The sequence below is a fragment of the Scyliorhinus torazame genome, chromosome 17 (assembly GCF_047496885.1).
Source record: "Scyliorhinus torazame isolate Kashiwa2021f chromosome 17, sScyTor2.1, whole genome shotgun sequence".
NCBI lineage: Eukaryota > Metazoa > Chordata > Chondrichthyes > Carcharhiniformes > Scyliorhinidae > Scyliorhinus > Scyliorhinus torazame.
In genome coordinates, this window is record NC_092723.1 from 119713604 (window position 1) to 119728019 (window position 14416).

The 14416-nt window shown below is 44.5% G+C and overlaps 1 protein-coding gene across 2 annotated transcripts in view; it reads right to left on the minus strand.

Annotated features, from left to right (window-relative positions):
• LOC140394110 (protein sidekick-1-like) overlaps nucleotides 1–14416 on the minus strand; it is a 360429-nt gene that overhangs the window by 303871 nt on the left and 42142 nt on the right. For both annotated transcript variants that reach the window (XM_072480961.1, XM_072480960.1), the window contains exon 5: nucleotides 2665–2780. In XM_072480961.1, the coding sequence (XP_072337062.1) occupies nucleotides 2665–2780 (116 nt within the window). The remainder of the gene's footprint in view (nucleotides 1–2664; nucleotides 2781–14416) is intronic.

The following is a 14416-nucleotide window of genomic DNA, read 5'->3' on the forward strand; positions in this document are numbered from 1 at the left end:
CAAACTGAGGAAGGAACTCAAACATGGGACAGTTCCTCTTGGAAGAACTACAATACATCTGCTTAATTTGTGCGCGATTTGTATAGTAGTTTTCCCAATCAATGGGCAAGATACTGGACAGTGAATTTATCCCAGTGGTATGACTTCATTCATACCAGCTGTGCTTATTATTTTTCTGGTTGCACATTCCATTTCCCAAGTTTCATATTCTGCAGCGTCCCATTGAACTCGTTGCTTGATTCAATCATTCATGAGTGATATAAAGCTGCACCAGCCACACTAGGGTCTCCAGAGATGCGGTGTACATTACAATGATCAACGATGCAGAAATCCATTTGGTCTGTTGCTAACTTAGATAAACTGCTTCTTATGCCTGTCTCTTTTCTGTTTTATTGTGTCAAATAGTTGGGATTTGAGATTAATCTGGTCTTAAGTTTATTATTGGGAATTGTATTTATAATCCAAATTTGAGAGGAAATACCAAGGAACTAAGGAAGAATGGTGAAAACCAAAAAGGAGCCCCTGAAAACCAAAAAGTCGGAGCAAAAAACAATCCAAAGTTGTCCTCGACAAAATTAAGCGCAGCAGTTTAAAAAAAAAGAGAACTCAAAAAAAATATTATTTTGACTCCTGGCCTACACTCTGCACATGTTTCCTTCCAACTCTGCCTCATGTTTTTCTTCAGCGATCTACTCTCAACGAGTCTCGTCTCTTGTAGGAAAGGTATGCCAATATTCAGCCTCTCAAGTTCCATGTCGGTTACAGATGTCCTGTTGGTGTTTTCGACTAGCTGCCTGGAAAAGTTAATTAAAACCCTGGGCTGCCCAAACATCATGAATCCCTTCTCAACCTCCCTGGTGCGTCTAAAGCAGGCTAGTCTAACCTTTGCGTGGAGGGGGCCACGTTTCAATTTTTATTTTCACTCAAAGGACCAAGGAGCAAATTTTGGAAAGATAAGGGAGACTATCTACCGGCTGCATCGCGCTCGACCGGGAGCGCGGCATGGCCGGTAGATGCCGGGTGAAGCCTCCGTGGGCTTCCTGGCAGCCAGCAAGCCTCGTGAGAGCTACCCAGATTTTGCGAGGCATCGGGGTCAGGATCTCGCCCATAATGAACATGACCAAGCTGCACTCACTTAAGTCGGTTTTATTCGCGAGCTCACCCGGAATCTACCGACTTTCCAAGGGAGGCCCCAGCCAGGAGCTCTTCAGAACTGGTCCACACAAATCAGGTGGAATGGCACCTGGGGGGGGGGCCTCCTGGGTCATTGGAGACCCCTGGGTGGTCAGGGATAGGGCACAGTGGCCCCCTGGTCCTCCCCTGGAATGTGGGCACCTTGGCACTGCCGAGGTGTGCAAGTGGCACTGCAAAGCCGGAAGGAGCATTGATGATGCCAGGGTGACACTGCCAAGGGTCAGGGCCTGAGGGAGGCCATGCCCATGAAATGAGGGTGGAGAGCAGGCCTTAGAGCGAGGTAGTGGGGCTATTTGCTCATTACAGTGTTTAGTTCTGAGTGCCAGGTGGACCTGTGCTCTACATGTCATGGAGCCAAATCTGCAAGTTCCTCTGAAGCCATAGCCTGCGGTCTTAGTCAAATCACAGCAGAATAATATGAATGGTCCAAGAGATCTGAAAAAATACATTTTTTGCAGAATGTTACATTTCATTGAAGGAATGAGAATGAAGGCTTAGTGGCAGTGGTGCAGGTTAATTCACCCTATTTCCATCTGTCAACCCATGCACAGCAAAGGACGTGCCAATGAAGAGGCTGTGTATTGACAGCGCGAGACATCAGCAATTGGCTCGCCTTTTCATGTCGATGACAGCCAGCGGTATGGGCTAAAAATGCAAAGTTCACCAGCACAAACAGAGCAAGAAGCAGACTAACCCTCTTCAGCCATCACACACCCATACACTAAGCCAGTAATGGGCAACCTATGTTTGTGAGTGGGCTGCATGAGTGGCCCTCCTTCATCTCAGTGGGCCGCAAGTTAGAAATCAGGATTAAACCATGACTCCATGAATAAGATTAAATATATCTAATACATGCTGAATATTTCATAATGAGTTATAGAAAATGCTTAATCATTTATATATTAACAGAACTATCAACTGCAAATGGTAAAAAGTAAAGAATTATATACACTTTGAACTCAGAGGGAGTGCACGGCTCTCACAATTAATGTTGTGAGTAATCAGCATTCACTCACTTCACTTCTTCTTGCTTTATGAGTGCATCACTTCAGTCATACCGGTAGGAAAAAAACTGCAACAGAAATCAGTGGAATGTGGCAATGGTCAACAAAATGGCTCATGGACCGCATCAGAACCCTGATGGGCCGCACGTGGCCCCCCCACCGGGCTGCAGGTTGTCCACCACTGCACTAAGTGCAGCACATTGACCAGTTGACACAGTCAAAGCATATATTACCCTCTTTGTCCCTGATGATCAACTCCATCGGTTACTTGCTGGTAGATGACTCTTGGATTTCCATTTTACATTAATGACCATTGTATTCTTATATTCCTTTGCCAGCCTTATTTTCCTCTTCCCGTCCCCTCTCAACTTATTGCATTTGGTGAAAGAAAGATTCAGTAATATATTTTTACTTATAAAACACAGTATTTTATTCAACTTTTACTTTTCATATTCTGTTTTATTACCTTGTAACCTTGGTTGATGCCATTTATGAACTGTTGAGGAGGAGGATCCCACGTAAACCTGATCGCACTGGAGTTCACAGCTTCCACTTCCACGTTCTGTGGGGGTGCTGTTGGCACTGCACACAAGCAGAACAACCAGTCACATTCTTTTTCACTTCACAAATAGGTACAATCAACTCAAATATGCCTAATGACAATTAACAGCTTTGCAAATTCTTTCTTAATATGAACCACAGATGCAAAACTACCTTTAAATGCTCCACCGTCCTTGCATTGTAAAACTGACAAGAATTTTCCATTCTGCAAAGATCTATGGGCAAGCGACAATAGAGTCTGAACTATCTCAACTGTTGTTTACTTAAAGGCAATTAGATGTTTTTCCATTAAAATAACACAGTAATGCAGTCATGGAATAAACTGTTCATTAGCTAGTTTAAAACTCTTTCCTTGATTTCAAAAAAGCTCACCATCTGACTTAGTGAGAGAAATATCAGAGGAAATTCCATGGAGCATGAAATTCACAAGCACATGCCAATCTGCAAAGTTCTATGACCAAGCAGTAATTAAACTCTCAATGACAGGAGCTACTGTTTACTTAAATGCAATTAGATTTTCTGGCCTTAATTAGTCTTAGTTTAATCACAGCAGAATAATACCAATGGTCCAGGCAGAAACGGACTTACACTTTTGGGGGCTCCATGCTCGTCCTCTTTGCGGGGACTCCACCCCGCCCCTGGTGACATGGTAGCCCACCTCCAATGACATTGAGCCCTGCCGCCAATGACCTCCTGACCATGCCCACCCTCAGCTCACACAATGCAAGGCACAGAAACCCCCAAATCACTGCTTGACAGACTGCTGTAGTGTTCTTTAACATATGACAAAGCGACTTCCGGTGATGGCCATAGAGTGAGTGGTCACTCAAGGTAGAATTTTTCAGTCCTTTCCCCGTCTGACAGATGGAATGTTGGATGGAAAGAGGTGCAGGAGTGCCCGGAGTAAATGTAACTCCTCCGTGTGGCTGGTGGATGGATGCACAAACTAGGAATGGGTCGAGAAGAAGGGAGCTGGTGGAGTAGGCGAGTCTTCGTGCAGGTCAAAATAGCAGAAGGCAAAGGGCCTGTTCTGCCCGCCCAGTGGTCAACGGAGTAGCTGATGGGCTTCTTAAATGAGAAGTTCAGCCAGCACAGAAAGGAAGCCCTGGAGGACCTAGCCCAGGTGTTAGAGCCGTTCAAAGCTGGGATTGACCATGTGGAGCGGAGACAAGAGTCCCAGGGCCAGGCAATCCAGAAAGTGGAGGAGGCGGTGGGGGAGCTCGAGGAGCAGTTCACAACATTGGTGGCCGAGGTGGGGTTGTTGCGGGAGACCCCAAAGAGGATGAAGGAAAAGGTGGAGGATCTGGAGAGCCGCTCCAGACGGCAAAATTTACGGATCGTGGGCATGCCTGAAGGCATCGACAGAGCAGAGGCCGGCATGTATGTGGCCAAAATGCTGGAAAGGCCGATGGGGGAGGGGGACTTTGACTTGGCTCTGGAGGTCGGTCGAGCTGAAGAGAAGGCCGAAGATGAGCGAGCCGCCGAGGGCAATGGTGGTGCGGTTGCTCCACTTCTTGGCCAAAGGGAAGATTCTTTGGTGGGCGAGGCAGACGAGGAGGTGCACCTAGGAAGGGAATGAGCTACGGGTGTAGCAGGACCTGGGCTCAGAACTGCCAATGAGGAGGGCTAGGTTCAATCGGGTCAAGGCTGCCCTCTTCAAGAAGGGGGTGAGGTTTGGTGCTGTACCAGCCCACCTCTGGGTGACTTTTCAGAATCGAGAATATTATTTTGGTAGGCCAGAGGAGGCAACGGAGTTTTTGAGGAACAATGGACTGGCAGGAGAAGGGGGACATTGAACTTTTGAAGTGAGAGGAGATGTTTTCTTTTTGTTGTTTTGGAGCATCAAGGTTGAGTGCACCCTTTTCTTTTCTTTGGGGTGGGGGGGTGGACTTGAAGGGGGGGGGGGGGGAGGGAATCAGGGTGGTAGGAGGTTTGGAGGCTTTGGGCGGGGGCTGCCATGCTAGCTGGGTGGGCTAGTAAACGGGAGTACAATGGGGGGCTGTCAGGGAAGGGAGATGGGGTTGTTGTTTTGTTTGGGGGGGTAGGGGTTGCGGATAAGGGTGTCGTTGGCGAGGGTCAGTTGGAAAGGGAGTGATGACAGTGGACATCCAAGGGTGAGCCCAGAGGGTCGCGCGACATGGGCCGGGGGCTGGCCCAAAAACGGATATGGTTGATCGGCAGGGGAAGGGGGTGGGGATCCCCCCCAACCAAGCTGGACACATTTAAAGATTGGGGATCAGTGGCTTTGCTGGCAACTGTCAGGCAGATTCCGTTCTTTAATTGCCCTGAATGGTAAGAAGAGACTTTCTGAAGGCCAGTAAAGGGGCACTGGGGTTGGCGGTTACTCACTGGTTATAACTGGCTGCACGTGACCACCAGTTATTATATCAGACCAGCATATGTTCTTTCTTGAAGGACAGAAATTGGACTTGAGGACATTGCAGAGTGACAGATTTTTTAGATGTTCTTGCTTCATCAGTTGATTGCAATCCATGGCAACTTGACAGGGTATTTCTTCTGCATTGTCTCTTCACAAAATCATCAATCACATCATTGTAGGTAAAATCTTGAAAGGATGCATCCCACCGGGCCGAATGCCATAAACCTGGGTGCTGCTGTGCACCTTTAATCAATGAAAGTGCAGAAAATTCAGACCGATCCAGGAAATCCATTTTTGAACTGCTCTACGTTTCCACCACCTCTCAATGTCCAGCAAACTATTTTCCTGCTCTAAAGGGGAGTCCACCAGTCAGAGCCCGATGTTGTTCTGCATCGTCTACGAATAGGCTCAAGAAGCCTATCAGCAAATTCAGAGCTAGCAGGCTCTGATTGGCCTTCTCATGGTGTTCCCATACAATAGTCACCTCTCAGTCTGCACCCCCCCCCCCCCCACCCCCCCCCGCCCCACACTCCCCCATTGGCCGGGGCCCTCCGCTGCAGCGCTGTGTATTTCATTTAAAGTATGCCACTGAGTCCAGGAGATCTGCTAAAATTCATCTTTGCGGAATGTTACACTTCACTGAAGGGATGATAGTGAAAGCTGGTGGCAATGGTGCGGGTTAATTCAACCTTCCTTTCTGGGGAAGTCTGTCTGAAAGTCTCAACTCTGCACATAATCCATTTGAAATGTTCAGATTAAATATCACAATGTAGTCGTAGAAGTAGTTAGGCACATCATGAGGAGAGAACACATTCGGATACAAAATTACCACTGAACAATCAAAATCCAATTCCCCAAGCTACACTGCAACTTGTTTCCTTTTATTATGCTCAGTAAAACTTAAAATTTTGTTTTACAAAATACATTTTTAAGTTTAGTGGAGTATGGGATGATGGGTCTCAGGGTCACATCCATAGTGAGTTCCTAATCACTTGTGAGCAAACAAGAATCATAGAATCGTAGAAATTACAGTGCAGAAGGAGGCCATTCGGCCCATCGAGTCTGCACCAGCTCTTGGAAAGAGCACCCTACCCAAGGTCCACACCTCCATCCTATCCCCATAACACAGTAGGCCCACCCAACACTAAGGGCAATTTTGGACACTAAGGGCAATTTAGCATGGCCAATCCACCTAACCTGCACATCTTTGGACTGTGGGAGGAAACCGGAGCACCCGGAGGAAACCCACGCACACACGGGGAGAATGTGCAGACTCCGCATAGACAGTGACCCAAGCCGGGAATCGAACCTGGGACCCTGGAGCTGTGAAGCAAGAGATGACAAAACATTATCCATTGGAAGGATGACAAATCAGTCCCCACAGGTTTTTCTTGTATACATTCTCTCAATTATGTCATTAGCATGGCCTGCCCAGATGTTGCCTACCCACTCTTTCAGCTAAGGAAATGGAATGGGCCACAATGGCACCTCACCAAGGGGAGAAAATAAAACTAAAACTTTCTGAAACATAACTGTAGAGAACAAGGTTAACATCAGAAGCATGCATGTTGCCAATGTAACAATGATGTCAGATCACAGGACTGAGAAGTAAAAGGAGGAGAATCTCCAACCTCATGTCGAGATCAAAATGTGTAAATACCTGCTGTAAATAAGAGTAATGGTTTTGACAAACTACAGACTCGAGCAGCGTACCCCAAAACTCTTGTCTAAACTCTGACCACACAACGAACCAATGGCTGTTGTCAAGTCCAAACAAAATCCTGCAGCAAACTATTGTAAACTTGAGACTCAATCAAGCTGTAATTCATTTTAAGATACTTCCAGGATAATAATGTAGCTGAAGTTAAGAATTAAAATGTCATAACCTTGACTTACTACTTCGAGAGCATTGATGTTAACCTCGTACACAATGCTTCATCATATAAGGCTTTTTATGGTGGCAACTGAAAGTTCAGAAATTATCATTTCCAATTAGTATGCAGTGGAGCTGTGGCACAGAGTTTCCAGTAGGAATAATCATATGAAAATAATGTCTGCAGTAAGACTGACAAGTTCAGTTGCCATTCCTGCCTTTATGACAAACTGCATGAAAAAAGATCAAGCTGACAGGAAAATAAATTATGGAATTAATTTTGGTGCTGATAGGAAGTGAGCTTGGTTTTAAAGTAAGTTACGTGAAGCTACTTTTTCAAATTATCATTCATGTTTTCGCAATGCATTAACAGATAAAAACAAGCAGTTGCTCATGGATTTGGTCATTGCCTCAAATGCAAATGTAATTTGTATTATCATAATACTATTAGAATTGTGGAGCCCAGGAAAACATTTGGAGTTACTCATCTTAATTAAAGTCTTCATTATCTTACCACTGGTAAATCTTTGTTACTAGTTCCTCTCCTTCAAGTGAAATGGAAACATAAATATGATTTTAGGTCTCTCACACTGGCTCACTGCTGGATAGTTGCAGTGCAGCAAGTATGCTGCATCTATCCAGAACCACTGGAATTTCCTGGTCTGGGCACTTCTTGCACACGCCTGACAAAGGGAAAGATCTTTCCTAACTAGTGGCCTCAGAGTCTTCAAGCTGGGTTTGGATAACAGGAACATGGCCTAAAGATGTGCAGGTGAGGTGGATTGGCCATACTAAATTGCCCCTTCATGTGCAGGTTAGGTGGGATTACGGGGATAGGATGAGGGAGTGGGCCTGGGTATGGAGATCTTTCAGAGGGCAGGTGCAGACCCGATGAGCCGAATGGGCTCCTTCTGCACTGTAGGGATTCTCGGACTGCTTCAAGGTCTGAAGATTGGCTCGTTATGTTTACAAAAATTAATGCGTACCTTCTGTGTTCCTCATCGGCTTGCTGCTGGACCCTTTTAAACCCAATACTAGGTTCATCGCCACAAGCCACAGTGACAGGAGAAGAAAGAAAGCCCAGAAAGGAAGCACAGGACCTCCAAACTTTTCCACCTTGGAAATGGGCAGAATGTTCAGAAAATGTGGCCCATTAAGTCTTGTGCCTGTCACATTTTGGGTGCCATACTTCAAAGTGTCACAACTATAGCACTCACTTCAGACCTTGAAGAAAGCTGCCTACAAAGATCCAGTGGCCTGGTTTTCCCCTTTCTTTTAGTTTAAAGGCATCAAAACAAGATAACGTCTTGGCATTGTCAAGAAAGCAGAGTTAGTTTTAAGTGCTCTATATTTATATTGTTAAGTGGTAGAAAAAAGGTTTAGATGTCAGTGGGTTTAATTTAGAGATTTTGTGTAAGATGAACAAAACACTACTTAGATTCATGTTAGACAAACGTATTTTGCATGGTGTTTTTTTTTGGTCAGTTCAAACTGTGCTAAGAGAGTTTTACAGCGTGAAAATTAAACAAAAGCTTGGCGAAGAAAAGAGTGGTTGCTTGACGACCAGGGGCACCCTTAGGGTAGGAAGGCTTTCTGTGACTGTTTTTAATTGATTGAAACAAAGAACAAAGAAAAGTACAGCACAGGAACAGGCCCTTCGGCCCTCCAAGCCTGCGCCGATCATGCCGCCTGTCTAAACTAAAATCTTCTACACTTCCGGGGTCCGTATCCCTCTATTCCCATCCTATTCATGTATTTGTCAAGATGCCCCTTAAACGTCACTATTGTAAATAGTTTGATAGCAGTTGGTGACAGACAGCAAGAGTGGAAACACCACTCTGCGAGAAGAAATGCCACACAATGGAATAATGGTTATGAAAGCCAGTGCCAGAAATCTAAAGGACAGTTAGTAAAGGAAACTAGAAAAATGAAGAGAAGTTTCCAGGAAGCTTGAAGTTAAAGGAACAGAGGAAACAGTGGCTAGAACAGGATACATTTCAGTGAAGCCTGACAGCTAAAAAGGAATTGACTAGTGAGAAGCCAGAAAGATATCTGAGGTGGTTCTCAGGTTTGTGTTATCTTGCTACAGCTTGTGAGACGTTAATTGAAGAAACTGTGGAGCAATTGGTAGGTGGATCTCGGAGTTTGTGTAAAAGCATTCAAGCCAATGAAATCCTAAAAGGAGAGTTTGAAAAACTGGAGGTGGATCCTTATTAAAACAGTTGAGAGGAAGCTTTGTTTCAAAGAACAGTTGGAAAACCTAGAGGTGGATTTTTGATGAAAATAGCCGATGGAAAGCATTGTTTGAAAGAAGATTCTAACATGTATTTTTCTTGAGAGCTGAGTTTGGAAACACTCTTGTGACAATAATTTGGGGGAACTGGAGGAGAAATCTACAGCGGATTGTTTGAGTGTCGGGTGTTATCCTTGAAATATGTGTATATTTGTGAAGATAAGGGGGAGTGAAGGAGTCTTGTATTATAATCATACTTTTTATGTTTAACATATGTTTTATCTTGTTGTTAAAAACTAATTGACAGTCCTGTGACTCTGTTCCTCCATGTTGACTAAAAAAAAAGTGAAAATTATGATTGTTTGAGCCAGGGTTCCATTCTGGGATCTTGCCATCCTGTAGCAATGTCAACTGATATTATAACAGTGTGCATCAGCCATGATGTCACCAGGCAGGTATGCAGCCAATCACACTGAAGTATTCAGACATAGCAAACAATTAAGTTAAAGCCACTTAAAATATCTTTTTCTTTTAACTTAAAGCTTCACATACCAAAATAAATAATTACGATTGAAATAAGATTGAAGCTAAAACAAACTTCCTAAATTTTTTAATCAGATTTTTGCCTTTATGGAAAAAATTCATATTCCACAATTATAAAAATAGGTTCCGGGGGACAGTGTAGGTGTTTAGCAGTAATTATGGTGTCAGTATCCTGTTAAAAATTAATAACCCTCATTCTGAATATTGTGCCATTTCCAGGGTAGAAAGATTATGGAAAGATTTGGAGGTCAGTCCTGGACTCCCTTTCTTCTCCTGTGGCTGGTGCCGATTAAACTTGTATTGGGTTTAAAAGGGTCCAGCAGCAAGCCAATGAGAATCACCTTTTCCAAGATTTTTACTCAGACCAGCAGAATATTGGAAATTCTCAACAAAAATTTCCCATTGATCGCAGCCTGCGTAGGACAAGGGCAGCCTCAACAGTCCACCCGCTTGAGAAGTGCAGAATGATTGACAGTAACCTCTGGATTTTTCTGCTATTATTTATTTAATTCTGTTATGGGACGTGGGTATCGCTGACATTGGCAGAATTTGTTGCCCATCCTTAATTGTCTTTGAGAAGGTTGTGATGAGCTGGCTTCTTGAGCACCCGGTGCAGTTCATATGGTGTAGATACACCTACAGTGGTTTAAGGTTTTGGATTTTGATCCAGTGACAGTGAAGGAACAGCGGTACATTTCCAAGACAGGATGATCCGTGACTTGAAGGGAACTTTGCAGGTCGTGGTATTCCCATTTGCTTGCTGCTTTTGCTCTTCTAGGTGGCAAAGGTTGCAGGTTTGGAAGGTGCTCTTGAAGGAGCATTGCTGAGTTGCTGCTGTGCACCTTGGTGCAATGGCCTGGGAAGGCCTTTGACGAAAGTGTATGGTTGCGGTGAGGTGCCCATCAAGTGGGCTGCTGAGTCCAAGATGGTGTTGAGCTCGAGTGTTGTTGGAGATGCCCTCATCAAAGCAAATGGGAATATTCCTTCACACTCCTGAATTGTGCTTTCTAGATTGTGGATTGGCTTTGGGGCGTCAGGGGGAAAAATACATTCATCAAAATTTCCAGTCTTTGACCTACTCTTGTAGCCACAATATTTGGTTTTTAAAGATATTTATTAAAGTTTTATATAATAACACAAACAATATTACAATCAACCAACAAAATCGTGAAGTTACAATGTCAAAAAGGTACAAACAAATCTGCAATCAAAAACACAAACTTAAACCTAAATACTATAACTAAACCCCCCAACAGCTAACGGTATTTAGATCCTTAGAAAAAGAAATAAAAGGTTGCCATCTGATGTGGAACCTCCCCATCGATGGTATTTTTTTGAAGTGCAGGAATGTCATTAAATCGCCCAGCCAGGCAGAAGCACTGGTCGGGATGAGAGACCTCCAGCTAAGCAATATTCGCCTTCAGGCTAGTAGTGAGGCAAAGGAGACAACATCTGCCCCTACCCCAGAGTGAAACGCGGGTGAGTCTGAGATCCCAAATATGGCTACCAATCGACATGGCTGGAGAACTACCTGCAGAATCTCTATTATATAGTGTTGAAAAATGAAATCCAGAAGCTGGCAAGTTTGGGATAAGTCCAAAACATACGTGTGTGGTTAGCTGGTGCAAGCAAACATCAATCATACTTGTCCTCCATGTTGGGGAAAATGCCACTCATCCTTGTCCTGGTCAAGTGCGTCCTGTGCAATACTTTGAACTGGAATAGACTCAACCGGGCTCAAGAGAATGTGGAGTTCCTCCTGTAGAGAGCTTCCCTCCAAGCCTCAGCACAGGATCCAGCTCCCTCGCCCATCTCGCCCTCACCCCCTACAATGGGGTAGAATCTGACGAGAGAACATAGCCATACAGATACGAAATAGACCCCTTGCCAGGTTGAGCCAAGTATAAAACAACATTCTTAAGCAAAGAGGGGGGCAGGGCCAAAGGAAAGGAAGGAAAAACTTTGTGGGAAAAGTCACAAATCTGAAAATAACAAAATAGGCTAGAATTGGGCATCTGAAATTTGTCAGCCAGCTCTTTAAAACTGGCTACCAGGTCCCTAAAATACTCAAGTCCCTATGACCTACAAGATTTAAATGAAGGATCCAAACCAGAAAGTAAGAGGTGATTATTATAAATAGGGGCTAAAGAAGATGGGGGAAAAAGCTTAAAGTACTGCTGACGTGTTTCCAAATCCTGAGGGAGGATTTGAGGAAAATCTAGCAGGAGAGCAGGGCAGTGGTGCATTAATTATGGCGTGAAGAGTGGAGGCAGTGCATGAGCGATACCTCCACTTTGCTCTAAATCGAGTCACCGTCACTAATCCACTGCAAAGTTGTTTGGGACTTAGCCACCTAATAGTAATACAAATAATTTGGGAGAGCCAAGCCTCCCGCCCGCCAGCCTCTCTGGAGCAGAACACTGCAGATTCTGGGACACTTACCCACCCAAATAAAAGTAGAAATCAATTCGTTAACCTTAATAAAAAAGGAATTGGGCAAAAAAATAGGGATACTTGGAAAGAAAAATAAAAACCTGGGAAGTACATTCTTTTAATCGTTTGGATCCTATTTGCCAGAGACAGAGGGACGTTTTTCCATCTCTGTAGATCCACTCTGACATTATTGATCAGGATTGAGTTTTATGAAGTGAGGCCCAATTACAGGTCACCTGGACATCCAAATAATGGAAACTGATATTGGAAAGGCGAAAAGGTAATGAGCTAAATTGAGCTCTTCTACTGGGGATTCAGAAAATACTCACTCTTACCAAAGTTCAGTTTATAACCAGAGAAAGAACCAAACGTATTAAGCATCTTCATTATGTTATCGATGGAGGGAGTCGGGTCCGTAATATGCAGAAGTAGATCATCTGCATAAAGCAACACCCGATGTGCCACTCCATCTCGACAAATACCCCTCCATTGATCAGAGGCCCTCAACACTATAGAGAGAGGCTCTACTGCAAAGGCAAAGAGAAGTGGGAAAAGAGGGCAGCCCTGTCTAGTGCCCGTACCCAAGGGAAAGTAATCTGAGTGTAGAATGCTTGTGCGAATGTTGGCGGCAGGGGTATGAAACAACAGGTAAATCCAGGAGGGAAATTTATGGCCAAATCCAAATCTCCCGAGAATCTCGAATAGATATCCCATTCCACACTATCAAATACTTTTACAGCGTCGAGAGATACTACAGTCTCAGGCTTGGATGCTGGGGACGGGGAAAGAATAACATTTAAAGGCGACAAATATTGGTCGACAATTGTCAGCCCTTCACAAAGCCTGCTTGATCCTCCGAAATTGTACCTGGGAGGCAAAGCTCCTGGCGGAGCGCGAGGACCATAGCCAGCAGCGTAATGTCCATGTTTAAAAGTGAGATGGGTCGATATGAACTGCAATTGGCTGGGTCCTTGTCCCACTTAAGGAGCAATGCGATTGAGGCTTGAATGAGGTTCGGAGGCAATGAACCCTGAGACAGTGAGTCATTAAACATGTACAATATTGAGAGCATGAGTTATTCCGAGAATGTTTTATAAAATTCGACCAGGAGGCCATCAGAGCCTGGGGCTTTGCCAGGTTGAAGAAGCCCAATACATTTTAAAATGTCTTCCGGGCATAATGGGGAATCTAAATCACAGTTGGGAGGAACAAAACATCAAGAAGTCAGCCATGATCGAGTTATCGGCAGGGGGTTCAGATTTATGTAGGTTGCATTAATAATATCTAAAAGCTGCGTGGACCTGGAGAGTGGTGGAAACAGGATTGCTGTCCTTATTGCGTATCCTAGGGATCTCACGTGAGACTGCTTGCCATTTGAGTTGATGAGCCAGAAGACGACTGGCCTCCCAGTGCATAAAAAGTACCCCTGGAGCGTTGTAGCTGACACACAGCATTGCCAGTGGGCATCAGCTCGAACTGGGTCCATACTTTTTTCCTGTTTGTCAGTAGCTCCGGAGTGGGTTCAAGTGAGTATAGGTGGTCCACCTCTAGGGTGGAATCCACCAGCCTCTGCTGCTCAACTTCTCTGTTTTCAGCATGTACGCCCAATTAGAAATAATTTCCCCTCTAGTGATGGCCTTAACAGGCTACCAAAGCGTGGAGGGAGAGATTCAGTTTGACTTGTTTAGTGTGATAAAATCCTCTAGAGGTAGATAAACGCTCACAAAATGTGTTGCCTGACAGCAGAGTGATATTTAGTCTCCAGGGTGGGTGTTGGGCAGGACCAGTCCAACAGTAGAGCGACAAAATGTGGGACATGATTGGAGATAACAATTGCTGACAACTCAGCTGCAACCATCGAAAGTCAATGCGGGAATACGCATGATGGACATGTGAAAAGAAAGAAAAATCCTGATCGTATTGAAAGCGCCTGGAATCCACCTTCCCCCAGTTGTACCTTAAAAGAGGACCAAGCCCTGGCTACGCAGGATGGGACAAGGATTTATGTTTGGAAAGATCCAATTTAGGGTCTAAAACACAGTTCAGGTCATCTCCTAGAATCATCTGGTGCGAGCCAAGGTTGGGAAGGGTGTTCAAAAGAGAATTGATAATGTTTGTGTCATCCCAGTTAGGGGCATAGATGTTAACCATAACAACCGGAGTGTTCACCATGGAGCCACGCACAATAATATAAC